Raw genomic sequence first — 25,492 nt, 5'->3', positions numbered from 1 at the left:
GCTCATGATCCAGGAATATTGATTTTGCCAATTTGGACTTATACAGAACTTCATTGAGCAATTTGACTTATGTATTCCAGGCAGTCTGCCTCGGTTAACTGACATCCAGGAGCAGAACAAGATTGTCCATTTGAGTGATGGTCTCTTCGTGAAGAAGGACTTCACCTGTGTTCCCTGAGCTGCACACCTTTCTGGTTCTTCACTAAAGTACTGCGTGCCACAGGCAGAGCCTGAACTGGTACAAAGCACGTGAACCAAATGATTTGTTAGATTTTAAATATCACGATTCGTGTGTTGCAGAGAACTGCGTGATTGTATTATTGCAGTTAAAAAAATCCCCCAAACGAACAGTTTGCAGAAGGGAGGTTTATAGCTTCTAAGGAAAGTTTTATTGCATTAATTTTTAAATATGAAATGCTAAATGTGCTCTATTTGTATATTATTATTTTTATGATCAGAGTAGAGCAAGGGTTGTCAGTGGTAAGTGGAAAGCTTTAAAGGAAGAGCATCGTAATTGCAGTTTCTACGGGGACTGTCCTAGTGCCTTCACCAGAAACTGAACATTCAAAGGTTTCAGGGTTTTTTTTAATGAAGAACTTCACAAAGAAGATAATTTTATCCTTAGGTGAGTTCCTTACTCTGGAAGTTGCTGTTGCACAAATGTATTGTTATTAATTCTGGCTGGATTAAGCATTAATATAACCAGGATAAGATGTGTCCCCCAAATCGTATTTATTTCTGTATCTGAGCAGATGCTCCGGCTTAAAGGCTTAGCTTGCTAATGCCATCTTTGTCTTTATAAATTACCAAGAGTTAAAGATGGAGTCTGTGCTGCTACCTGAGTTTGTTTCCTTGAGCCAGTGCCTGTGGTCTTAAATACTCCAGAAAACCCAAACTCTTGTGACAAGTGCTGTAAAGCAGGCTGGGGGTGTAGAGAGCCCTTCCACTGTCTGAGGAAACTAACACACACAAGGCAAAGAGGAAAGTATTTATTTAAAAAAGTAAATTCTATCCTGATTGCTGTGAAGTGACTGTCAACTTTTTTGTAGTACATCCATATCAATGGGGACTCTGGATGCCTGTACAGGATAGGAAGGAGCAGTCTAATGACTAAGTAATGCCTGGCAGTAGTCGAGACGATGACGGTTCCCTGGGAGATGTGTGCTAAAACTCAGTTAAGTTCCCAAGGGATCACACTGGTACCCACCACTGCAGTCCTTGGCAGCTGGCTGAGACACAAAAGTTAACTTGCCAAATATTAACTAGTCTTTTACGGTGAAACATGTTCTCTTCACATGAAAGTAAATGAGCTGGGGGGGGCTGGGGAAAATGTGTAGTCACACAGTTCTACTCTGAAGCTTATTGTGTTTTGTACATCGAAACCATGCATGGGCTTAAAAAAACGCCATGCTAATTTGTAGGAAAGTGTCCAGTGAGATTTATTGAAACAGTGACACAAATACTGTCTTTGTCACACCAAGCCCCAAACTTCTCTGTTTCCTGGAAGTTAGGAGGCTTTGTCATGGAAAGAGCTATTTTCTAATGGTCTTGCCTCTTACATGCCTTTTGCAAAACATCCTCTACAGACTAATATCGCAGACAGAACCATCTGCCCATTTTTAACATACTTCAGTATAGGCCTAAACTTCTAAGCAGTGAAGCAACTGCACTTGACATCCTGATCATACAGCCTGCTTGAATTACAGTACAGGTTTTTACATCACACGTTTTTATTTACATTATTTATATTTATTCTAACGTTATAATTCTTGCTTATTCTAGTGTTATAGAAAACATTGTTCAGACAAGTAAAGGAATTTTTACTGTCATTTTTGCACCATTTCAAAAGCAAGAGTAGTTCTGCTTTGAATATCCCAGTGATACAACTTCTTTTTACTTGATTATACACAGGCTGTCCAAAATGATATTCAGACAACGTATTATTCACAACAGTAACAAGTAAAATATCGGTGTCTCATCCTCTATTCTGTATCAGTATGTTTTTCCTGTGTACCATGCATGATGAATTACAGTCACAGGGCATCCTGATCAGTGAAAAATCTGGTAACTGTCATATGTCAAAGCTACTTGTGATGTTGGTTTTTTGAAGACTTGCCTAGCTAGCTGCTGGGATAGATTTTGTGGTAACATTGGTTTTGCCACAGTTTGTGTTTTGAACATCAATGTTGGGGTCGTTCATGCCTGAGACAGTAGAGATCTGGTTGGCTTTGCCGAGGTTCTTGATGATACTGATGTTGTATTTGGCAGTTTCCACAAAGCTGTTTTCTAGTAACCAACCATCTGACTCTCCCTCCAGATCTCCCAGCAGGAGGACGTTCTTCATTGCTGTTTGTAGGTACCGGACACCAATGAGTACAGAGAGCTGTAAGAAACAGTTAATGGTTAAACAAGAGTTTAAATTACAGCCACAGTCCTACCACTAAGTCAGCTGACTTGTGTATTTACAGGCTTAATAAATAATATTGAATAAAGCAGACTTCTCATCCCAGCAATGTCTCAAACCACTCTCCCAATTAATTGCATTTTTGTAGAAAGAAAAATACCAGGGAGAGAGTGATTGATTTTCTTTCCATTCTTCAGGTAGCATTCCTACTTGGATGTTATTAGCACGTCAATACCCAGAATTACTCGGGAACACTGCAGCCTCAGAGACTATAACTAATTGCTGTAGAATGGATGATCAATTAATGAAACCATCAGTCACCACAGGAGGAAAAAAAGTAGATTATAGTGTGTTAATTTCTGCACATTTTTTTTTTCCACTGATTTCCACTTGATTAAATCAGTATTTATTTCCTGCAAGGAGTCTAATCATTCATATGGAAGCCAGCTGTGTTCTACAGGCCAATGCATTGAAATTAAGAAGGATGGCCTATAGCAGAGGCTCAAGTACAAGTACTATATATATATAGTACTATATAAGTACTATATGTATATATATATAAGGAAAAAGCCCAACTTCCATAGTTCTCTGGAAATGGAGATCATGGTGCCCCTGTGTCAATGTTTAAGGGAGCACAGAGAGAGGTGGCTCGCAGCTTTCTCAGGTGCTGCCAAAGGCCTGTTGTTTCTGGCACCACCACCCCATCTAGCACTGCTGGAGAACTTGTGAACTATTTTACTTACAGTGCTAATATTCATGCAATACAGCAATAATCAGAAAATTAAAACTTACTAAAAAGGAAAGAAACCCATATTTTAGCCTATGCTATCATGGGGTCCATTACCTGTGGATGACAACATCCAGTTTACAGACAGCAGTAGAAAGAGTGCATCTTCACAGGTGTGTGTGCTTGCCTGTGAAATGCTTATTTTGATTGTATAACAAGCAGACTAATTACATCTAAAAAGGTATGTCGTGTTTGCAAGTACTGTCCATGTGCTGAAGCTATGGAATGTAAAAAGGAGGCTTTGAGATAGTAATACCTATGCTGAATTTTTACTATCATCAAGTTACTGTACTCAGCCAAAGGCCTGCTCACATTTTTGATATTCTTTGTTAAAACTGATTTAAAACAGACCTCAGACCTCATTTCCTTGCAGTTGTCACTGCATGTATCGTCCTGTAATTGATCCCATAAATACTTCAGAGAAGGGAATATGCCATAGTCTACTGAAAAAGCTCTGGAAACATACAGGATTAGATACATCATTTCTAATAGTTCTTCAGTGAGACTTGCTTCTGCTCTGGGAAGTTGTCTGTACTAAAGGAAATCCTGCAACATTCCTGAAGTGCATTTGGACTTTCTATTAGATACTGAGGCACTCTTCACATGTTACACCGCAGTTGTTTCCCATCCTAGAGCACAGGAAGACTGATTAATCTGACCAGACTGTTTTTATGAGGCTTACCTCAAACAACCAAATAAGCAATGCTGTAACACCAATGGATCTCATAATGACCGTGTAGTACTCCAGCAGGGCCTCTCTGCACCCCCCCACCCAGATATTGAGCTCCTCAGTCAGAAAATCATAGTTGTAGTGAGCGCTGTTGTTTGTCAGCTGGTACTGGATACAGGGCCGTGGGGAGCTTGGGTTGCAGCAGCTGAAGGGTACTCCATCCACCAAGAACTTCCCATCGACGTTGCTCTTCAGGCGGCTGCAGCAGGACAGAAAGTTTGGGCATTACAAATCTGGCCTCGGCAGCAAACAGTGTCTGTGATCTTTGTTAAAGGCTATAATGCAAATCTGCTGCAGTGTAGGCCTCCCCAATGTAACAACAGGAAAATAGGAGTAACTTTCCAACTGGAAAAGTTGCTTACTGCAGGAAAACTGTATTTTTCCTTTGCTGTATTTCTGAAGCGTGGTATCAGCACAGTATCTCATGGTTCTCAGTATCGTGTGTGCAAGGTGTGGGTTCAGTGTTCACAGGGATGTTGCCCTTTTTGAGTATCTGCACTGAAAATACTCCATTTCTGAACATGTTTATCTTGGTGGAACTCTAATGGAAGTTACAGCCCATCCTGTTCATCAGGATCATCAATCACTTCTGGATTGATTTTCCGCACGAGCATTCCTTAAGAGAGAAACTAATACAAGAACAACTTTGCATGCCCCAGGAACCGCTGGAAATTGTCTGCTGGCATTTCATCATTGTACCCACGTGCAATGGCTGGTTCAGTACATGTTTTGAGACTTAGAAGGGAGTTTCTACTTCTTATAACTATGCTTTCTGTAACTTTTGAAACTGTATTTATCGCTAAAAATTATTCTTTCTCCTTCCCTATGAGGAGAAAAACAAGTGGGAAAGAAGAAGGATAAAGAAATTGGAGGGAGAACAAAAGAATCATAGGCTGGAAAGAGAACAGAGTCTCAGATTAATCAAGAGTTTCTGGAACAGTTAAATGAATCCATTTTCCTTGTGTTACCTGCTTTTTCACTAGTGGGCCCTTGTGAAGTCTTCTGTTCCCAAGCAGGCCCTTCAGAGAAATAGGTTTTCCATAAAGTGGAGAGTATCTTAAGATGCTCAGAGATGTTTTCACACTTTGAGTAAGTAGCCTCTAAGCGTGTGTCTATTTTCATGCTCATCGCAGATGTGTGATTTCCTGAGGCAGCCCCACAAGTGAGACCCATGGCGTGTTTTAATGAAGACCATGCCCTTTAGCCTTTGTTAGGGAGCCAGAATACATGGGCTTTCAGCACTTGCTAATAGTAGAATTTTTAATATTTTCCAAAACTTTTCCTCATTTATGAACATTTACAGATCATATTTTCCTGCTCCACTGCAGATGATCTAAATTAAATGGAAGGAGGTTATCACAAGAAGCTCATCAGGTGATCAGAAGCAGAAACTCTGTGGTCCAGTGTTCTGCATTTTGGGACTAAATATATCCTTCAAGAGAAACATAAGCTGCCGGGAAGCTCAGTATCTGTGGCGGTGCTGGGGTGGCAGAATAACTGCCTTCATTTTATTGCTGTGGGCCTGCTAAATAACAACCTTCAACCTTTGTTTCTCCCTTTTTTTGGGGGTGGTGTGTTTTGTTTAACACTGTGTCAACAATATCTCCCTGAAAGATCTTTCTAAGTAAGTCAGAAGTTCATCTTCCATTTCCCACCTAGGAGTGGCTTAGGTGTAAACTCTTCTCCATTTTAAAGTGTAGGTCTTCACTTCATGGCCATCATATTCCTGGTAACGGCAACAGAATGAAACCAATGCAATAGAACCCAAATAATCCACTGAAACCAGACTTAAGTGTGCAAGCTGTGTAACAGGCACAGGCAAAACCACTCACTGGGAGGGAAGCAAGGAAGGGAGCCAGAGAGGTACAAACCAGAACGCTCAAAGGCGGGAGGAGAAAAGAAACCTCACAGAGGCAGGAGACAAAGGTCAGTACATTCTGAAACAGAAGCATTTCCCTGGGCCAGCAGAACACCCTGTGTATTTCAGTGACATGACCCAAATATCGTACAGCATCTAAAAGGGTTAAAATACAATCTCTTAAACCAGCTCTTAAGCTTTTCTTTGATCCCAAGCACCAAATTAATTATCTTTTTTCTTCCTTCCACATGTTACAATGAGGAATCTTCTTTCTACTGCCAACATTAGCAGTTGCCAGACTTGGGTGATGTCCCCCTGCCATCATGTTTCCTCTTACTAGGGGAAGGGAAAGGGAAGAGGTCTTCTTAGAAGGGAAGACCTCGGTAGCAGAGCTGAGGGAGTGAGACCCTCACTGCTATTTGTTGTTGCAATTCAAAGTTGTTACAGTACAGTAAAGCAAAACTTGCATTTGAGACTATGAAAAGGTGATTTTTACCCAAGCAATGATAAGCAATGATAGGATTGTACCACTGTAGCTGCCTCATCCTCCTGCTGTTCCCATTGACTCTCCATTTCTTGTCACATCGTGGTGTTGGCAATGGAGAGGCAGAAGAGAGGGGAGGGAAGAGGATTAAGAAGGAAGGTGAAAAGTTCAGTTCTGCAGAGGTCACATGCCTTTGTATGTCAGCTCTCACATGCTTTGCCTCTTAATCTACCAAGTACTGATTGACGTACAGTGCAAGATAAAACCAAGAAAAATGTCTGGTTCCTTCTCCATCCTTTCTGAACCAGCTGGACTTCGCTTCCAATGATTTCTATCAAATGTTTCACTACCAGGTTTTTGGAAAACACTGTATAATCTGGTTATACAGCACCAGCTTGGATTCTTGCATTAAGACATTCCATCTTAACCAAGATGGAATTATCCAATTCACATGCAGGAGAAGAAATTCTGCAGTGTAATTACTTCTCTCTCACATGTTCATGGCATCTTCTGCCTACATGGGGCAAAAATTAACTGACAGTGTATTTGCAAAGTAAGGGCATAGAACAGGTGACCTTGCAGAGGAACAGAGTTTAGCTAAGACCCTGGGTAAAACATTACTGTTTCTGCATGTCTCTCAGAAATATAAGGCTGTATATTTTCCTTCTCACAATAAGATACTACTATTAAGCTCCTGTGGACCATCTTTGTTGTCACGTTGCTTTTCAGTGTAGAACCAGGATTTAAATCACCTTTTAGGTCAGTCTGCTTTGTGTCACTGTTGCTTTCCAACTCCTCTCTTGAGAACACTTGTTTTAAAGCTTGCTTTATTTCCATGGCCAACTGCCATATGCATGTTGATGCCCTCTTGCTTGTATTCTCCTAGGCCCTGTCCTCTGGGAGGTTTGCAGCTCTGTGTATATGCTTTGCTTTGATGGCAGCTTGGAGTTGCAAATGCTGTCAAAATAAGATCTTTGACCTCTCTTCCTTTGGCTTTACTGTCACCAATTTTTGAGTTCAACAAAACAGAACACTTGACAAACACCAGTCAAGCTTTTTGTGTTTGTCTTTCCCAGGAACATATAGAGCTACTACACTCTCATCAGTGAAGACTTGTTTTCAGCTTTAGAAGAATTACTACATACTGGATAGTCTACTTAAAAAACCCCAATATTGTTAATTTTTCTATTTAGTGTAAGAATAACCAGACTCTTCTTTTTGGGCGTAAAATTTCACAACTGCTATATCATGTGAAGCACCACTCCTCCACCCCCCTCCTGCCCCAAAATATTTCAAGGGGTTTTCCCCTCCTTTTTTATGCAGCGTACATGGTGTTGGCAGTTTCTCACATGTGAACATATAGAACTGAACCTAGATTTGCAGCCTAATATCTTGAAGGAGGAAGATCTTTCAGTGTTTAGGATTGCCTGTGCAATGTATTGATGGTACAACCCTTTTTTCTTTCCAGTATCAGCTCATCATAATGGAAATTTTGAGGTAGCTAATTCACCACGTTATAAAAGCAAAGATAAATCCTTGCTTTGCTTAGCATCCCTTTTGCTAAAAAGCCAGCAAAAGGCAAGTTCTGATTGTGCATGTAGGTAGCATATACTGTAACATGGTCATTCTACAGTTTTTTGATTATGAGACAAATGTCCAGTCAAAACTATTATCTACTTTGCCTTCTTGAATGAGTTTTTCTCCTAGATCTCTTTTGTTACGACTGGTAAATACTTACTCCAGAACTTCCTTGGAAGCCATATTCAGGTAACGATGAGATACCCACTGAATTTCAAACCAGTCTCTAAAGCCATTGTTTCCACAGCATTGGAATCCGATTTGTAACATGTCCACTGTTTTCTTTAAGAAACATCGTCCAGGTATGTCTGTGTCCTTATAGAACTTAATAGCATCCCTCAGTCCCAGATAGAGAGACTCTTCCAGCTCATTCCTCATGGTATAGCACATGAGAGCACCCACCAGGATGCAGAAGGTAAAACAGAAGGTGCACACGATGTATGGGAGCATAACTAGTTTCCATCTAGAGAACTTGTTGGTATCTGAGCAGTCATAGCAGATTTTGCCACCCAGAAAGTTGATGATACATGCTATGACCCCTACAGAGATCAGCATGTTGGGGACAGAGTTAATGTCTCCTTTTGCCATCACTTCATTGCGCTTCTTGATCTCTATTTTCAGAAAGAGGCCAAGACTGAAGAGAATGATCCCACTCACTACAGAAACCCAGTTGAGGATCCATAAGATCTGAGCCAATTTGTCCCTCTTAGTTTTGGTGAATTTTACTTTGAGGACAGCCATAGTCGGAAAGGAAGGAAAGGAAGCGTAGGTCCGTTAGGAAAGGAAGCGTAGGTCAAGGAAAGCTTGTAAGCTGATTAGAAGCATCTATCCAAGGCATGCAGTAGAAATCTGAAGGGGAGAGAGGGAGAGAGACAGATTGCTGTCTGTTTGACCAGGTATTTATAGAGGCTACAGAAAACTTCCTGTACAGCCTCACGCACTCCAAGCCCTGCCAAGGGACTTCCCCAGTGACATCTATAGCTTAAATTTCAGCTGTAACAGTTATTTTTCTTCTAGTAGCTGGTGCAGTGCTGTCCCCTTTAATAACCTTCCTGTGTGATCTATGGATTCTTATTTTTCTTTTCAAAGGTCACAATGATGGACATAAAATATATTCAGAGAGGACTCCCCTGAGTTTCAAATCAATATTTCAGTTTCACAGCTGAAGGAGGACTTCTGTGTTTCAAGGTCTATCTTCTCTTCCCCAGCTATTAGTGGATCTAAGAAAAGAGACCATCTTTCCCAGCACTTTTAACCTTGCTTCTCTGCAACTGTTGTATAACTTCACCTTTGTATCTCTCCAGTTATACTACAATCACAGGCAGAATGCAGCTAATAACATCCAAGATCTAAAACCTGTTAGAGCTGGAGACAATGTGTTTCAGTGTACGTGATGTGGATGTAGAACTATGCTGCAGTACCTCAGGATCAAGCAATGATCTTTTACCTGTCTTCAATGCTTCTGATGCTTTGTGATTGCCTTTCCTCATTTTATATGTTTATACAGTCAATTCAATTCCACTAATACAATGGCATTTATCAACAGTAAAACATAATCCTGTAAATTTGGGGAAATAGAGAAGTATAAGTAGCATTATTCTTGTATAATATTTTTTAAGCTAGTGGATGCTACTACTTCACTGGTATTGGCTAAACCAGCATGAAAACCACCTGCAGACAAGCTGTACAGAAACAGGGCTACACCTGCCCACTAAAGGATCCACAGCTGCAACAAAGCTTAATATGGGTAAGCAGATTGTTGTAGAGTACAGTTTAAAAAGGTAATGGCATCCCAGCATCTTCCTCTGTGCATGTCGGCAGGAACCAATTCTGTTTTAGAGGCAAGGAATAGGTTGTTCCATTCATATTAGGGTTAGACATCTTCATGCATTTCAATACCAAAACATTTTAAAGCCTGAGATCTACTTCATTTTTGTTGATTTATTTTCTCCTGCATTTACAGAGGAAACTACTTCCCCTCAGAACTATTCATTTTTGTGTATCTATCTTTTGTACAATACAGAGAATAGTGTGCAAAATGCACAGTATTTTTCTTATTTCCAAAAGTGTTGAGGCCAGTAGCTCTCTTTAGAAACAGGGTGCTGCTTTTAATGATTGTTAAGGCTGATTATCATTTATGGTTGAATATTGATTGTGATAATACTGTGATAACCATATCAGTTATAATGATGAAATACTGATTATTGATAGACACCTCTGTACAAACAAGCCCAGACCACAGTCATTCACAAAATGGCAACACTCCGTTCACGCTCTTCTTCTACGGTATCCTTCAGACCTCATTTAAAAAGATCATGCTCTGCTGGCTCAGAATTAAGCCTCCATATGAATTCAGCTGACAGCCTGTCTGCTAAGCCTGGAGACAGTATCTTTGATTGCTTCACCAGTTAAGCAGTTCATGACTTGAACTTAAATAGCTGTAGATGGCTGCTGCAAATAGATTTATTTGCCCCTGATACTCAGGTCTCAGAGCTCACAATAGAGAGAATCTGTTGTGAAATCCCCTAGCTGCTGACACGCAGCTCATGTTCAATGGCCAGTGTATGTGAATGCATCACTCCCTGTTCATACTGTGAAATACTCATGTGTATTTACAAAATGCCTCTGAATTGTTAGGCACGAGTAGAGCTACAGTGCCACTGAAAACACCCTGATTGTCAAACATCTTTTGCTTTAATATTTGAACAAAAGTTGTAAACAGTTCTACCTTTATTTAAAAATCCACCTACTCAAGAGGCATTGTTGATTTTGGAAGATATAAATGTGAGACTTTGTCATATTTTATCCATAAAGAAATTTGAAGCTGAATTCCATAAGCAGGGATACATTCCATCTCATACAGCTACTCTGATAGAGCTCTCTCACCCATTTTCAGATGCCTGAAGTTAAAATAATGAAAAATTTCTGAGCAAAAGCAACAGTCCTCGTAAGTCCTTGCCTCCAGTAATTCTCATCTGGTATTTCCAGCTTCCTTAGTGCAATTTCAATATTTGTTATAAGACCAAATTTCATGGAGTAGTCACATGCATCTAACAGAGGTACTACAGTCCTCTAGCGGTATAAGATCTGCTGTTTCATATGAGCTGTACTGCCAGAGGAAAGGGGTGGAAATGACAGGTTGTTGTCAGTCAACAAGTGCAGTGACCACTTGTTGACTGACCCTGGCTATCACTCATATACCTGGGATTCCACAAAGGATCTTAGGGACACACTGTGTTTCTCATGAAACTTTGAATGCATTGAGGCTGGGACAGAAGAACAACTTACCTACTCTGTTCCTGTGTTCCCAGCTTCCATGTGGATATTTCTCTTTAGATGATTTTTTCCTATCATCTGTTTATTGAATTTATTTTAGATAACGAGAAGACTCTCTTCCCATCATAGTGAGTTTTGTAAACACACCATGACTTTATTCTTTCCCTAACTGTTCAATGAAGTATTGAACATATTTATTAGCATAAGAGGTATTGCAATGCGCATACTGCTGCGTGGTAGCATTTTTTGAGCATCATGAAGTTCTTCCAGCTGAAAGAACTGAAGTGCAGTTATGTGCTAGAAGTGTCATTGCTCTGCAATATGCATCTGTTCTTCTCCAAGTTACATTTGGCAGTGGGCTACTGTAAAACTACAAATGCTCCCAGCAGTTCAATGGAACTAACACCTTTATCAAAGTTCTTTGAAACACACCTTGCCATTGCACACGAGGCACTCCAGAGGTATGAAGCACATACACACAGACATTTTTATCCCAGCCACAGGAGAACAAGCTAATTTATTCTATAAAGGGAGAAATATTTCTTTCAACAGAAGAAGCCAAATAAATGTGAACATCCCTCCCATATTATTGATACTGTTCTCAAGTTTTCCTTGTCTAACTCACTTCAAAGACAGCTTCCCTCAGCATATGGTAGGTAGCTTTTTGCTTCCAAGATGCCACCTACCTGTTCCTTTGGTATCAATTTCCCCCAACTACGTAGAATAAGACATAGCACAGCTATTCATTTTTACATAACACTTACTTATTAGATGCAAATTTTCCACAGAAATTTGGCTTGCAATTTTGTCATAAAGAAACCACATCTGATCTTACCAATTTCACTAAAATCCACCATTTTTGTTAAACATACATCTGTAAAAGAAACCACTAACCTGCTTCAGAGGACTGAACAGGATCTCGAAACTGGCAACTTGCTGAGTACAGTGGAGAAAATACCTGGATCGGGCATCCTGAGGAAGACTGAAGTATTGATTTCCTGATGTCTGTGTAGTTCTTCTGTCCTGGTGGAGATGAAGAAAGAGACTTCAACTCTCCTGCCCGTGCTAATCTCTCATCTCTAATCGTAGCTAAGAGATTTATTTCAAGGTTCTTATGCCACGAGGTTAAGTCCTGCAAAACAGGCCAATTAGCTGAGTGAGAATGAACTGAGATCTCACCGACAAAATGCATTTATACTAACTTCTTCCACCTTTTTGCACCCCAGAGATTTTGGCTAGCAAGCAACAGCGACTGTTCTTCAGTACCTGCTAATGCCTTCATTAGTTCTTAATTTGTTCTTAACAATAAGTATGGGTCCAAGAGAGAGAAGAATGAAACTTTCTGCTTCTGTCTGAAGTGAAAATCTTAGGCAATCATCATTTACACTCGTTATTATGTGCCTTGCCCATCATTCCATATTTTTTGGATGGAATCATCTGTTGTCTGAACTGACTGTGACTCTGTCCAAGAAAGGAATTCAAGTAACCAAGAGCAATTGGATCATTCTGTATGACTCACAGTAGATTCTGGTTTGGGAAGCTTTCCAGGTTCAAGAATAATCTAGTAGAAACCTCTGTCCTCGGCTCTTGAAAGCTTTATCCCAAGCCAGAACCAAAAGCATCTTGTCCTCTGGCATTTCTGAGCCCAGCCTGTAGCAATTTGTGGGACGCACATTGCTGGGTTGAACTGGTAACAGTAATGGCAACAAGCTGAATGTGCAGCAATGCTTGATTGAGTTCGTGGTGGTGTTGGTACCACTGAACTGAATCACTCAGCAGGAGCAGGGTTGGTCTGTAGGGTTCATAATACATCAGAGTTCAGTGAACACACATGACTGACTGTGAGGGACTCTGCACCAGGGATAGCAGTGCATGTGAATACTCTCAGCTAATTAGTCCTCTCCCAGATAATGATGAGCAATAAACCAGTACCATGATATTACTGTGATTCTAACTCTGTGTTCTGGAAATATGCCTCCCCACCTTGTTTAAAGTCTCATGCTTCTGTAAAGGTGGACACCCCTCTGCACACATCTGTATTATCACACTTAGGAAAGGTGAAAGATTAGTTATCACTGCAACTCAGCCTATCAAAGTCTTGAGTAAAGCAGAGACTGGAATATTTAACTACAATATCCTAAGAAGAAAAAACAAACAGGACTCGTTCACTTGCCAGAAGTAATTTCATACATTACTGCATGGAAAAGGAAGGATCATAACTGCCAGTGTCACTCTGTACCTCCACAGGGTGAAAAACCCCACAGACATGTCCCAGCAGCATACTCATACAGTGAAATTCTCTCTCTTTTCTGTTTTTCTGATACAATCAAACTCATACCTAATGGTTATGCTGAAAGCTCCATCCAACAATGCATCACCTAGTACTGTATGGCAAACTTTCCCAGAGCTGCTTCCTTCATGTGTGGCACGTCCCTGAAGCCATACAGGCTCAATGTGCCCTTTGCGGGCAACTTCAGTTCAGAAAAATATCATTTACCATATCTTCACCTTTTTAAAGGAAATACCAGAGGTGGGGCTTCCAGCTTTCTGTCTGTCTGGCAGGAAACTTCAGATCAAAAGCCTATGTGATACATCTAGGACCTGCTGGACCTACTGCACATGGACCACATAAACGCTTGCATGGGATCAAATATGCCTCAGCTGCATTGAATTAGTCCTGTGCACATGAATCATTCATGCTTTGGACTTGCTGTACTCGTGCAGACCACAAGGAATAATAGCTCTGTTCAAATGTGTACATTTGTGTACAGATCAATTCTACAGAGCATATTCAACAGGTGAAATATATTCCTTGTGGACAGCACAAGCACACAAATGCGCACATTTGCCTGAGATTTTTGAGCTATTGCTTTGGCTGGAATGGGATATATTAGAGATCCTGGATAAATGTCTGAAACCCTTTTCTATGCCCAGAAAAAGTTCATGTGTGAAACCCCACACATCTGTGGAACTCCAGACATATGTTATCCCTGAGCATTAGAAAACGTTATTGCCTCAGATACCTACCAGTAGAAAAATGCACCTTCCCTGTTGTTGCTTTGCAATATAAACCTAGTACTTGCATGTATGACAGAAAGCAAGCAGAAGATGGCAGTGCTGCTGTATGTAGTTCTTTTCCTACAGTGCAAAGTAAGCAGCTTTATTTTATTTATGTTAGAGAAATCAGAGGTCACTCACACAGCTAGGGCAAGCTCAGGAATGCATCATGGTAGGAAATAACTTAAATCCAGTCTTATTGCAGTTAGAGGTCAATGCTACCTGTATTTTTTGTTCCATCTCGTACTGGGAAATGGTTTCAGCTGCAAATTTAATATTAAAAGTTGAAATACTCAGAAATTAGTTTTGGTTTATGGCCATCTATAATTAACCATGATGCACTTTCCTACAAACCTGCTGGGAAGCCTGGACACCAAGACCATAATGATAGAGTAACGTTTTGTACCTCAGCAGGAGTGATTATACCTGCCATCTATCTGCCATCTATCACCCGCTTTCCTGCTAACAGTGGAGATTGCTGTGTTGTGGCTTAGGATCTGAAAGAGGTAAATTTAATAAATGTTTGGCCAATTACTCATCTGTTTAGTACCATTCATATATAAGTCCACAAGCAAGGACAGATGTATTCTGAATTAGCCCAATTAAATAGCTAGCTGGGATGATGCATGCTGCAAAATTTAATTTTACACCTAGTTTCCAAAAGTTAATGTTTTATTTTTATATTTCAATGGCTTTCCATTTCATCTTCTGTTTAATGCAAATGATAACTAATGAGAAGAGATTTTAGAGTGGTGGACTAAAACTGGAGGCACTTACTAAGTCTGACACTAGCAGGTAGTATATGACCCCTCTTTAACAGGTCAGTGCTTCAGAGGGAGAGTCCATATTCAGGAAGAGATTCTCGCTGATATGTGTTAATGTGGAGAGGGTATGAAAAAGGGAATCCAGACCATCTGCTTTTTTTGGCCTTGGTAAAGTTATGAATCACATAGTAGATACTGAGAAGTGTAAGTTATTAGGCAAATAGAAGCAATTGGGTCTTTGCAGAATATTCATCTTTCAATTGCATTTTGGAACTTTTAGGAAGGAAGTATAGCATTATCTAGATGATTACAGTTGTTCTAGTTTGATGAAGACACCTAAGTTAAATCCATCATTTGAGATTCTTATGGAATAGCAGAGTTGGCAGAGGGAGTATCAAAACTCAAAGACAAGAGGTAATGGGGGTGGACAGTAATTTAAAAGAACCCAGTTTGTACATTAGGATGCCACAAAACTTATTGCAAACTAAGTAAATAATATGTTTTGCAACTACAGCTTTACACTGTACTGCCATTGTACCAAGAGACCCCGGTACCCTGCAAAATACAGATACTCTCATGCCAGCTCATTTAATTGCCTGAAGAACATCACAGAATAAACAAATCAGGAAAAGTATTATTAATTTTCATTTTTAGATGTTTAAAGGTTATAACAAGATGGATGCTGGAGTGTCTCAGGCAAAAAGAAGATTGTAGCAAGCTTGCATGAAGTGCAGTGCACATGTCCCACTAGTCTTTCGAGCTCCTATATATTACGGGAAACACCATGTGGGTACCTGTCAAGCCAGCTCTGATTTCAATCCATAGGAGCTGTACTGTCCATAACCTCTGAGTCATCCACTCCTGACTCACGGTGAATCATTGCAAATGGAAAACTAAGGCACAGAAATAGGATATTTACCTTAAAATCAGAGCAGCAGTTTATAGTAAAGCTGGAAAATGAATCTGTATTTTAAATTGGTTGGTAACCTAAAACTTCCATCTTGGCTGTAATTTTTTTCTGAAGACTAATCCATTTTTATGACTTATTCGTAATCAGACCGTGCAGCAATCTTGCTTTTCACATTTGTACCTTATTCACTATGGATCATATCATCACAAGTCAGTCATCAGGAAGCTTTTTGCAAAATGGAATTACACACACATTATGAAGGTTTCCAACAAAATTCCCCTTACACCATGAGGTAAAATTTCCTTTTTCCATTCCATATCTCATAGCATCAATACTTGGGTGCACTATACTGCCAATCGACCCTTCCTCCCCTAGCAAAGCGGTCAGACATACACTCTCACATTTCTCCTTGAAGAGACCTCCTATACTAATCAGGAAGTCTCCCTCTTCACACCTTATTATAAACCTGGTGTTGATGCTGATTTTCACTCTGTAGACACTATTGAACTGAACAATATTACTCAGGACATCCTGTAGGGAATCTGAGATTCTTTTAGGAATCAAAAATGACAGTTACCAAAAAAAGAAAAAGAGACTTACAAAGTTTCTGAAGCTGTCAAATAGACAAAACCCACCACCTGGACACAGTGCTCTTATTGCTCCTCTGAAAAAGATCCAAGATCCCTCTGTCCCTTCAGCGGTGACATCGTGCTTATTGACACTGTGTCTAGAAATGATCTATGAAAAAAAGGCAGAAGAAACTCAGTTTTCTTACTCTAGAGAAGACTGATGGTGACAGGTGAAAACAGTGTTCAAGTAATTTTAAGGTGGTTGGACAGAGGAAGGGAATAAATTCCTTTAATGATACGAGAAGAAATAATAGGTGAAGTCTTTCTTTTCATGAGAACAATGAAACAGCCCATGAAAAAGCTTGATTTCCATCCACAGTGTACTTTTAGGAGAGGTTGACAAATATCAGCCAGCGATATTGTAGGGACAATTGATCCTTCCTTAGGAAAAGAGCTGAACTTGCTGTCTCAAGGTCTTGTGATTTTTCATTTGCCATGAACTGGATACCTGGTTAAACATCTACAAAACTCTGTAAGTCCTATCCCATCCTTGGTCAATACTTCTTTTGCTCATTGACATTTGCCTGAAATGTGAGCTTATAAAACATGTTTACCCTTTTACTCTTCATTGAGAGCATTGTTTCCGTCTCCATTTATATACTCAGTTTTAATTACAATTTTCAACACATTCTAGGATTTGGTGGATGTTCATTTACTGACTAACCAAACCTATGAATTCTCCATCTCTTGGAAATGAATACTTAGGAAGTCTGTGCATCTTGCTATCTATCCTCCCCCGTTTTATTTTGTCTTTCTTTTTGTCACTTCTCTTTTCTGACAATCATTTGACTTCTGACTCTCCACAAAAAAAAAAAATCTGGAGCTTTGTCTCCTACTTCTGTGGTCAACTAAGCAGAAACATTACTCAGAACTTCTGACTCATACATAAATAAATAAATAAGCCAAACAACCTGATGGCTGGGCAAAGAAGATCCAATGAATGCGTTTGAAACCAAGGAGTCTGTACTTCACAGGATGAATCATCCACTCCCATACACATTCATAACAGCAGAGTTCAGAAGGTGTCACACATTGTTACTCATGTCACCCTTCTCCATCAGCAGATATATGCACAGGTACAGGTTTTTAATTTTTGAAGATTCCTTGATGAAACATTAGATCATTCCTTTCAGACAAAAAACACTCAGAAAATTCTTACTTATTCCACTAGGAAGATTTCCAGGAAAGCAAACTTATTTTTCCATCATTACCTATTATGAAGCCTAAGAAAGCAGAAGTTGAAATGCTCGAAAGTTGTGTTCCATCTACAAACAATTCTGGAAGTTCTGATCTAGTTCTTCAAACAAGAAAGCAAGCTATTGGGAGTTTATATGTGGGAATACTCTCATTCTCTGCTCTTTTTTAAATAACAAAAAAATAATTTAGAACTGTGTCCAGTTTTGTCCAGAAATATTTGCTGTCACTTTGGTGTTCACAGGCTTGATTCTGTATTTTAAAAATTTAGACCAGTTCTATTTATTGCCTCATTAGGTGACTTATTACTAAATACTGAAGCTAAATTAGACATGTTAGAACATATTTGCAAGGCTGGGAATTTTTTCACACTGTCATTTTTCTCTCTTCCCTGCCCCCCCACTTTCCATAGGAACTACTTGGTTACAATAAGGTTTGGGCAGGTAAGCGTTTGGAATTTGGAGTAATTTCTAACAGTAATCCTCCTGCTCTTTGACATCAGAGTTCTGGTCTGCAGTACTTTTCTTTAGCCTCCTTGCAGCCTCCAGCCAAGTTAGACATTTCGGGTTGAACTGAGAGAAGACAAGTCTGCTTTATTGATTTACTTTGCACCACCTGAGGTATGTTAAAATCTTCAGAACAAACACAGAGGTGTCCATTTGCAGTGGTTTACAGCTGTTGACTGACTTTGCTAAGTAACCTCATTATCCCTCTCTTTGGAAGTAACAGACTAAAGTTCCTGTTGATGTAATCATTCTGACTTCAGAAAAGTTAAACCAGCAAACAATTGTTTCCAGTACTTGTTCTTCTCCATTCCAAGGTGAAATTCACCTCTTGGCAAAATCTGAACCTTTGTTGTGCAAATAATGATTTTTCCCTTCCTGTGATTTTAATAATTTATTTATAAAAGTAACATTTTTTGTATAACTTATGATACAAATGTTGAATTAATTTCTGTGTAAGTGTTTCTCAGCAATAATAAAAGCAATGTAATAGTTTTAAGAAGAAATATTTAGGTATACTGTTTACATGCACAGACAAGTATAATGTATATATAAGAATGCAACTTCCAGAGAATACTCATAGTAGGAATAGACTCAGAGATCCGCAATGCATTGGAGTTAAAAGCTGCTCTTCTTCTCCCTTTTCTTCCTACAGAAGTAGTAGTAAACTAAAATGACTTGATTAATTCACAGCCACATAAGAGTTAAATGTTTATCTGTGCTGGGCTACTGTACTTGAATATACTTGCAAGAGCTTTCTGACTTTATAGGAGGACCTAGGAATCCCATTATCATTCCATGCAGATTCAGAGGTGGCTCTTTTACTCACATATGTTTTATGTATTGATTCAAAGGCTGCATAATAAACTCCCATACAAAATAAACATAGTTACACCAGAACATACAAAATACCCTAAAGGGTCAGACCAGTTATCCACCTGGCCCTTTAGTCCATCTCTAACAGTAGCAAGAGTAAATAGTATTTAGAGGCGCTTTCTACAGTTAATCCCCCTTTTTACTCCCTCTGCATCCAAACTGTTGTTAATGGGACCGTTTTTTGGCTCAACTTTTTCCAAGCCCAATCAACACTATGCATCAAAGCTTAACTACCTGTACTACTGCAAAAAAAGCTAGAGTACCATGGTTCCATATTTACATAGAGACTTTAATATGTCGGGGGGTTTGTGTGCATGATTTTTTTTTTATTATTCTAAAAGTTTGCATTGACAGAGCAAACGCTGGTATCTGTTATACTTACCATCATCTTTGAACCCAAAATAGTAGAACAGAAAGCCTTGAAGAACCTCTTGGTGTATTTCTGGAGCAGTGAATTAGAAAAGATTAGATCTTTTCTTTAAAAACCTCCTCCACTGAAGTGGAAACAGATTTTCCTTTTGAGAAAATTGAAAGAAGTTTTAGTTTATTTCTTCCCTGCTTGACTTTTATTTGGTTCATTCAGGTTTCGTCTACATCTGACAATTCCATGGTAATTCGAAAACTAACAGATCACTATAACTTTAACTTAGGATGAACGGAAAGGCTATTAGGTCTTTGAAAACCTGCAGTGTGCCTGCTCACTTACAGGATGCTAAGAAGATGTACTCACGATGTGATTTCCATGACATTGTGCACGACATCCTGGTTATATTACATAATGAATTGCTAACTTGTGAATTACAAAGTAATGAGAAAAGCTATACCCCTTGGATTCGCACTGCTAAACAGGTAAACAGACAAACCAGACAAACAAGTTTAAGGCCTTTCCATTCTCATTAATAGAATCAGATGATTTTCCTGAAGAATTGTACACCTCAGGCAATACGTCAGTTATTGGGGGAACAATAAAAGACTCTTCACAGGTACATTCATATTCATGAGCTGGCCACTGCGCCTTGAACACAGCAAGTGGTGTTGGGATTACTTAAGAGGCGGTTAGGGCATTCACATACCCTCGATTACACTTTAGGAGGAAACATACTGTCTACTTCAGAGTGAATATAAAAAATATTTGTTTAGTAAGAATGAGTATGAGGGGCTGGCCTAGAATAACTGTAGACATGTTTGGAACAATAGGTAGCTCCAGAGGAATAATTTCCATCTGAGAAATTGTAAATGTCTATCAAAGGTAAGCATAACTCATAAATCCATTTTACAATTGGCTAAGAGTTGTACTAGTAGAACAAAAGAAAAAAAGGAAAAAGCAACCCTTCCCACCTACTGCAATCAAGGTTGGTTCATTTCCATTCACAAAATGAACATTCCTTCATAATATCAGCTTTCTTATTAACTGCTTTAACTGTTAGTTAGGACACATTACACACACACACCCATTCTCTCTATATAGAGGAATATATGCTTCTCACCCGTGCTTATCTACACCACTACAACTGGTGGCCTGCTGCTGGAGGGAGTTCACTTTGTGAATGAAGAAGCACCTGGCTGAAGCTGACACTGAGCAAGTCACAACTGTTTGAGCTCGCTGTTAGGTTAGGTTCACAGCTCCCACTGCTGGGTAACTCATTTGTAAACCACAAGTACTAAGATCTTCCTACTCATAAAGCAGCAGTAGGAGATACTGTTTTCCATCCTTACTCTTTGACTAGGATCTCTTTGTGGCGAATGAAGAAAGGGTTTAAATTATTCACACTATCATCATCTTATCTGCCTGACTGCAAGGAAATAAACAACTTTTAAGGAAACTTCACACGTGGGGAAGACTGCGGTGTGTTTACTCACTTCGTACAAGCTGCTGCGAGCACAGCAAATCTGTTCTTTCCCCTTCCCACAGAACAGCTCTCTCCTAGCTGCCGCTCTGCCAGATGGATCCAGCCTCTGGGTTGACACCGTGGCCTACACGCCCGTCCTGTCGGCTGTTGTGCGATGGCACATGTGCGATGGAGTACCCGCTCCATTGTCTCACACGGCTGGAGAGTCCTGCCTGCAGTGAAGAGTCACCTGTGAGAGCTGAAGCCTTTCCTCCGAAGGGCGTACTGGCGCGGGACACACCAGCCCCTCCCTAGTGCACAGCCTGGAGCCCGCGGGTGGCAGCCCTGCTGTGTCCTTAGGGCAGCGCTTGCCCCCGGGGGACCGGCGGTCTGAGATCGATGTCAGGGCACACCCCGCACGGGCATCTCCGCCACAGCCCCTCTTCCCTCAACCCTCTCGCCAGCGCGGCGGCAGGGCAGTGGCCTGGGCCCAGGCAGGCCCCGGGCAGCCCCCTCCATGTGTGGGCAGCTTCGCCGATGAGGCCAGGGGATAACCGAGCCCGGGCTACTGAGGTACCGGAGGAGGCTGAGGAGGCCGGTACCGCAGCGAGGACGCAGCTCCCACCAGTACCAGAGCAGGCGCTGCAGCGGGGAGCGGCCCAACCTCAGTCCCCGTCATGGGCCACTGCCCGCCACCCCTCAGAACCTCGGCGGGAAACGGCTCGTCACAGCCCCGGCGGGTCGGGCCGCTGCCAGCGCGGCGGCGAACTACAGCGCCCAGCGCGCTCCTGCGCCGGGGCTGCGCGGGGCGGCCTGGCAGGGACCACAGCTCAACGGCCCTCACCCAGCCCCGCACAGAGCGCCGCTCCCGGGTGCGCCCGCCCCCGGCACCCTAATTGATCGCGCTGACAACCAATTGCTCAGGAGGAATCTCCGCGGCTGCCCAATCAGCGCTCCGGAAACAACGATGCGGGTGGTGCCCCGGAGGACAGCGGGCTCGCTGGCACCGCGGCTGAGGAAGGGCGAGAGCGGAGAGGCAGCGCGGGCGAGCGCGGCCGGGCTCCGGTGTGGACTGTCGCAGCGATGGCGGCCGTGAGGGGGTTAACCCTTCTGAGGAGGGCCGCGGGCCCCTCCGTAACCCCCTGAGCGTTCCTCCGCGCTGCGCGCAGCCGCTTCCCCTCCCCGCGGGCGGGCCGGCGCTGTCCCGGCACTGCAGTCGCCATAGAGACCGTGCCGCACGCCATGGGGCGGAGGCCGGGCCGGGGGGCGCCGTGCTAACCCCGCCACGCGCCGCGGGGCCCGCAGGGACTCGCCGTGCCGCCCCAGACCGCCCCGAGGAGCCGCCGCCGCCTCGGCCCCGTTCCAGGTGAGGAGACGCGGCGCTGCGCGGCGGCCGTCGTCGTTACGGCTCCCCCTGCGCGCCCGCCGCCGCGGGCCCCGGCAGCCGGGCGGAGGTGTCCCCGGGGGCGCTGCGGCCGCCTCGGCGGGTGCGGCCCTCGGGCTCCGGCGGCGGAGCCTTCGCCGGCGGCCCCGTCTCAGCCGTTGTTGTTGCGTGGGAGCCGCGTCGCGGTTTGTCTCCCTACGGGAGCGGGAGTTTGCCGGGCGCAGGAGCTGCGAGGAGCCGGCCCGAGAGGGGCTTATTGCAGCGGGGGTACGGGACGGGGCAGTCCTGTCTGTGGAGTTGGGGTGGGCAGGTTGGCGGGCTCCAGCAGCGGGCATCACCGCCCCGGCCTCTACGGAGAACTCAGATTTATAGGCACGAGATTTCTTTTTGTCCCTCCCCCTTGCTGCAAGGAGGCAAACGGTACGGTATTTACGTGTTCTGGTGGCGAACCGACCCTGTTCTAAAATAGCTGCATCTCTATTTCCAGTTCCTAATTGTGGCATTCGTGTACCAGATGCGTTTGTGGGCACGGCTGGATGGGGAATCGGTCTGTCTCTCTGTCGTCTAGCGCTTGAAGTGCTGGAGCCATTAGCAGCAGTTGCATCAATATATGAATACAGATATGCCTGGCTAGGCCGCAGATGCACTCACTACGGTGATAATAGTAAACATATAAACTGCATACAGGGGACATTTAAAAACCATTATTATGCATACTTTTAGCTTTTTAAAAAAGGAAGTGTGGAAATACCATGTTCCTAAGTCTACAGATGATCTGTGGAGCTGCAACTCCACACAGATGCAAGCAACTGCATCCTTGTACTTCTGTTGTCACTCTAGAGCAAAAGCAATGAGAGGACAAAGATGAGTATGAGGTTTCTAACCTCTGCTGTGAGCCAGAGCAGTTGGGAACAACTGCTAGTGTGAACGGGGATGGATTTGCAAATTATAACAATATTAATGTGTTATTCTGGAGGTGGGAGTGGACACAAAGGAAAGACCCCTGCCTATAGCACAGCCTTCTGAGAACCTTCTGCTGTATTTATAATTAGCTGGAAAGGACTAAAGAAAATGAGTTATAAAATAGGTTGTAATAGCTTTCTTCATTAAACCGTAGGTGCAGAAACAGTTGAATTTCAGCCTAAATGTTGAAAATGAGTAAGCTGTCTTGACAGGAAGGTTGAGACTCCTAAAATAAAACATACTCTATTTATTTTAAAATCGTGTTAGCCTGAGAGTGAGTGATTAGTTTTTGTGTTGTGTTACTGGAAAAAATGAGTGGGCTTTTCATATATTCCGCGTAGTTAATGCCATGTCTCTGCTGAACACATGCTGTGCTTGTAGGTGTGTTAGTTCACTTTAGCTGTTGTATCTGAGAAAACCAAAGAGTTTATTTTGCTGCTCTTGTTTGATTTTTGGATTTTTTTTTTGGGAGGGTCTTAATGGTGTGAACTCATAGTACAAAAATATCCAACGTTTTTATTCCTTGTTCATTTGCACAGAACACATTATTGATGATGATTCCTTTGATTTACACTGGGAATTACATGTGATAAAGTGTTAAAACTTCCTTAACTTGTTAAACCAGAAGTGTGCTGGTTAGCATTTGTTTGGCTTGTCAAAAGATTATATATAGGCAAGTTTGACTGCAGTAGTATGTATATTCATTGGTGAAAAGTTGTTTTGAAAATGGTGCATCAAGATATAGTTAAAAAATGTGAAGATGGAATCAGTTATCTCTGACAAATGCTTTGTTCTTCTCCGATATGTTTGTGATGTACCATTGCTCTTGAAGGTCTTTTTAAACTTCCTATGTTGGAAATGCAGGGGTTAGAATGAGAAGAGCAAATTATTGAGTGACTAGAATATTGTGATGTTGGTTAGGTTTAGTGTAGTCACTGCGCTGCTGCTGTGTGCTGCAGGCTCTGGTGCCTCTAACATCACAAATTCCAGAGAGGCTTTTCCAATGCAACTTTGATTGAATCAAAGAAGATTTTTGAGTATGACAGGAACATTAGTGAAGGTTTCCCTGCTCAAGACCAATTTCTACATGATCGGCTTCGCCAGTTCTAGATACATGTGTACAGAAGGTTAAACACTTGCTTAGCATGTGAAGTTGCACTGTATGGTACATTAATGTACTACTGTGTTTTCTGTGTTACAGAAGACTTGTTTGCCTAGTGGGAATGAATTGATGCTCTGCAACAGGAGATTGACAGTTTCTGTGTATTCCTGTGTGTTGTGTTGTCTCTTTCTCCTGCTCTGGGAAAGCACTACACAAAGCCTTTGTGTTTGGCTAGAGGGGAGGAGAAACAGCTGCTTTTTCAGTATGAGACACCAGGATTCCTAGTGGCCTCGCAGGGATGCGTTGCTGTACGCGGACCAGCCGCTGTCCTTCCTCCCTCGTTCTGTTAAAGCACTCTCTCCTCACAGCAGAGGAACCTGAGCTTCGTTAGCTCACAGAGCAGTGTGTTGCACCATAGATCTAGCAGATCAGTCTGCGGAGCCAGTTGTTAAAATATAGACAGGCAAGAATTAACGTGTGCAAAATTGACTAAAGGCAAGGTGTACATTAAGGAATCGGAGACCTACAGATCGTGCTGTGTTTAAAAAATACTTACTATCGACTGGATTTCTTGTCCCTGATTGGGATGAAACTTCTTCGAATGGTTAATCTTTTATTTGCTTTGATTTTGTTTAGTCTCTAGGCTACTTAAATGGGAACTAAACATGTTAGCTTTAAGAGGAGGAAATAAAATTTAATTCAGTTGGAGGAGAGAGTACAACTGATCAGAGCAGTTTCATTTTTCTGCTTTCTGTGCACAAATAGAGTGCTTTAATGGTTGTGCCGTATTCTGTGTCACACTGTGGTAGAGGAAAAGTTAACTTCCCTCCCATTGTTGGAAACATTGAATACTATATAAAGTGGCTTTTAGTAACCGGATCTTGTATGTTCTGTCAAAATTACATCTTTGAATAGATCATCCTATCTTTTACTTATCCTTAACAACTTTATTATATTTAATAAAATTTTAGAGTTGGATATATTTTTTTCTTTCCTTCAGAGCTAGATGTTAAGTAATGTGCTTTTGAGGGAATCTGGTAACTTGTTTTGTTTTAAGCTGCTTATGGAATTGAGGTGCCATTCTTAGCAGTTTAAATTTATAGTCTATTTTCTGTGTATTAGCTTATAGGTCACTAATCTTGAAACCTAAGGAGTAGAAAATTC

General features: G+C 41.7%; 2 protein-coding genes across 8 annotated transcripts in view; one reads left to right on the top strand and one right to left on the bottom strand.

The window, feature by feature from the left end:
- Positions 1 to 1,414: 1,414 nt before the first annotated feature.
- LOC115606101 (photoreceptor outer segment membrane glycoprotein 2) lies at positions 1,415 to 22,005 on the bottom strand. 7 transcript variants are annotated; one of them, XM_030481454.1, is made up of 8 exons: positions 20,911 to 22,005; positions 19,433 to 19,565; positions 16,449 to 16,586; positions 15,733 to 15,831; positions 12,012 to 12,140; positions 8,002 to 8,690; positions 3,874 to 4,120; positions 1,415 to 2,383 (listed from the first exon to the last, which is right to left on the bottom strand). In XM_030481454.1, exons 6-8 carry the CDS (start codon positions 8,580 to 8,582, stop codon positions 2,117 to 2,119), a joined length of 1,095 nt encoding a protein of 364 aa, XP_030337314.1. In that variant the 5' UTR covers positions 8,583 to 8,690; positions 12,012 to 12,140; positions 15,733 to 15,831; positions 16,449 to 16,586; positions 19,433 to 19,565; positions 20,911 to 22,005; the 3' UTR covers positions 1,415 to 2,116. The 7 variants fall into 7 exon arrangements, with proteins under 7 accessions (XP_030337314.1, XP_030337316.1, XP_030337317.1 ...); XM_030481456.2 differs by lacking the exon at positions 15,733 to 15,831 and having other exon boundaries at positions 20,911 to 21,112; positions 21,457 to 21,736; XM_030481457.1 differs by lacking the exon at positions 15,733 to 15,831 and having other exon boundaries at positions 20,911 to 21,112; positions 21,511 to 21,736.
- TTBK2 (tau tubulin kinase 2) overlaps positions 21,855 to 25,492 on the top strand; it is a 95,524-nt gene continuing 91,886 nt past the window's right edge. The window contains exon 1 of the mRNA XM_030481450.1: positions 21,855 to 22,245. The gene's annotated coding sequence lies outside the window, so the exon portion shown is untranslated. The remainder of the gene's footprint in view (positions 22,246 to 25,492) is intronic.

The sequence above is a fragment of the Strigops habroptila genome, chromosome 4 (assembly GCF_004027225.2).
Source record: "Strigops habroptila isolate Jane chromosome 4, bStrHab1.2.pri, whole genome shotgun sequence".
Classification (NCBI taxonomy): Eukaryota; Metazoa; Chordata; class Aves; order Psittaciformes; family Psittacidae; genus Strigops; species Strigops habroptila.
The sequence above is the reverse complement of the archived record's forward strand: the minus strand, read 5'-3'. Positions and strand labels throughout refer to the sequence as shown.

Excerpts from the sequence above, each read along its gene's own strand:
- LOC115606101 (XM_030481454.1), bottom strand. The coding sequence starts at position 8,582 with ATGGCTGTCCTCAAAGTAAAATTCACCAAAACTAAGAGGGACAAATTG. Across the intron at positions 4,121-8,001 it reads GCTTCCAAGGAAGTTCTGGA|CCGCCTGAAGAGCAACGTCG; the intron begins GTAAGTATTTAC and ends GTCCTGCTGCAG. Across the intron at positions 2,384-3,873 it reads TGCTTATTTGGTTGTTTGAG|CTCTCTGTACTCATTGGTGT; the intron begins GTAAGCCTCATA and ends TGTTTCTTACAG.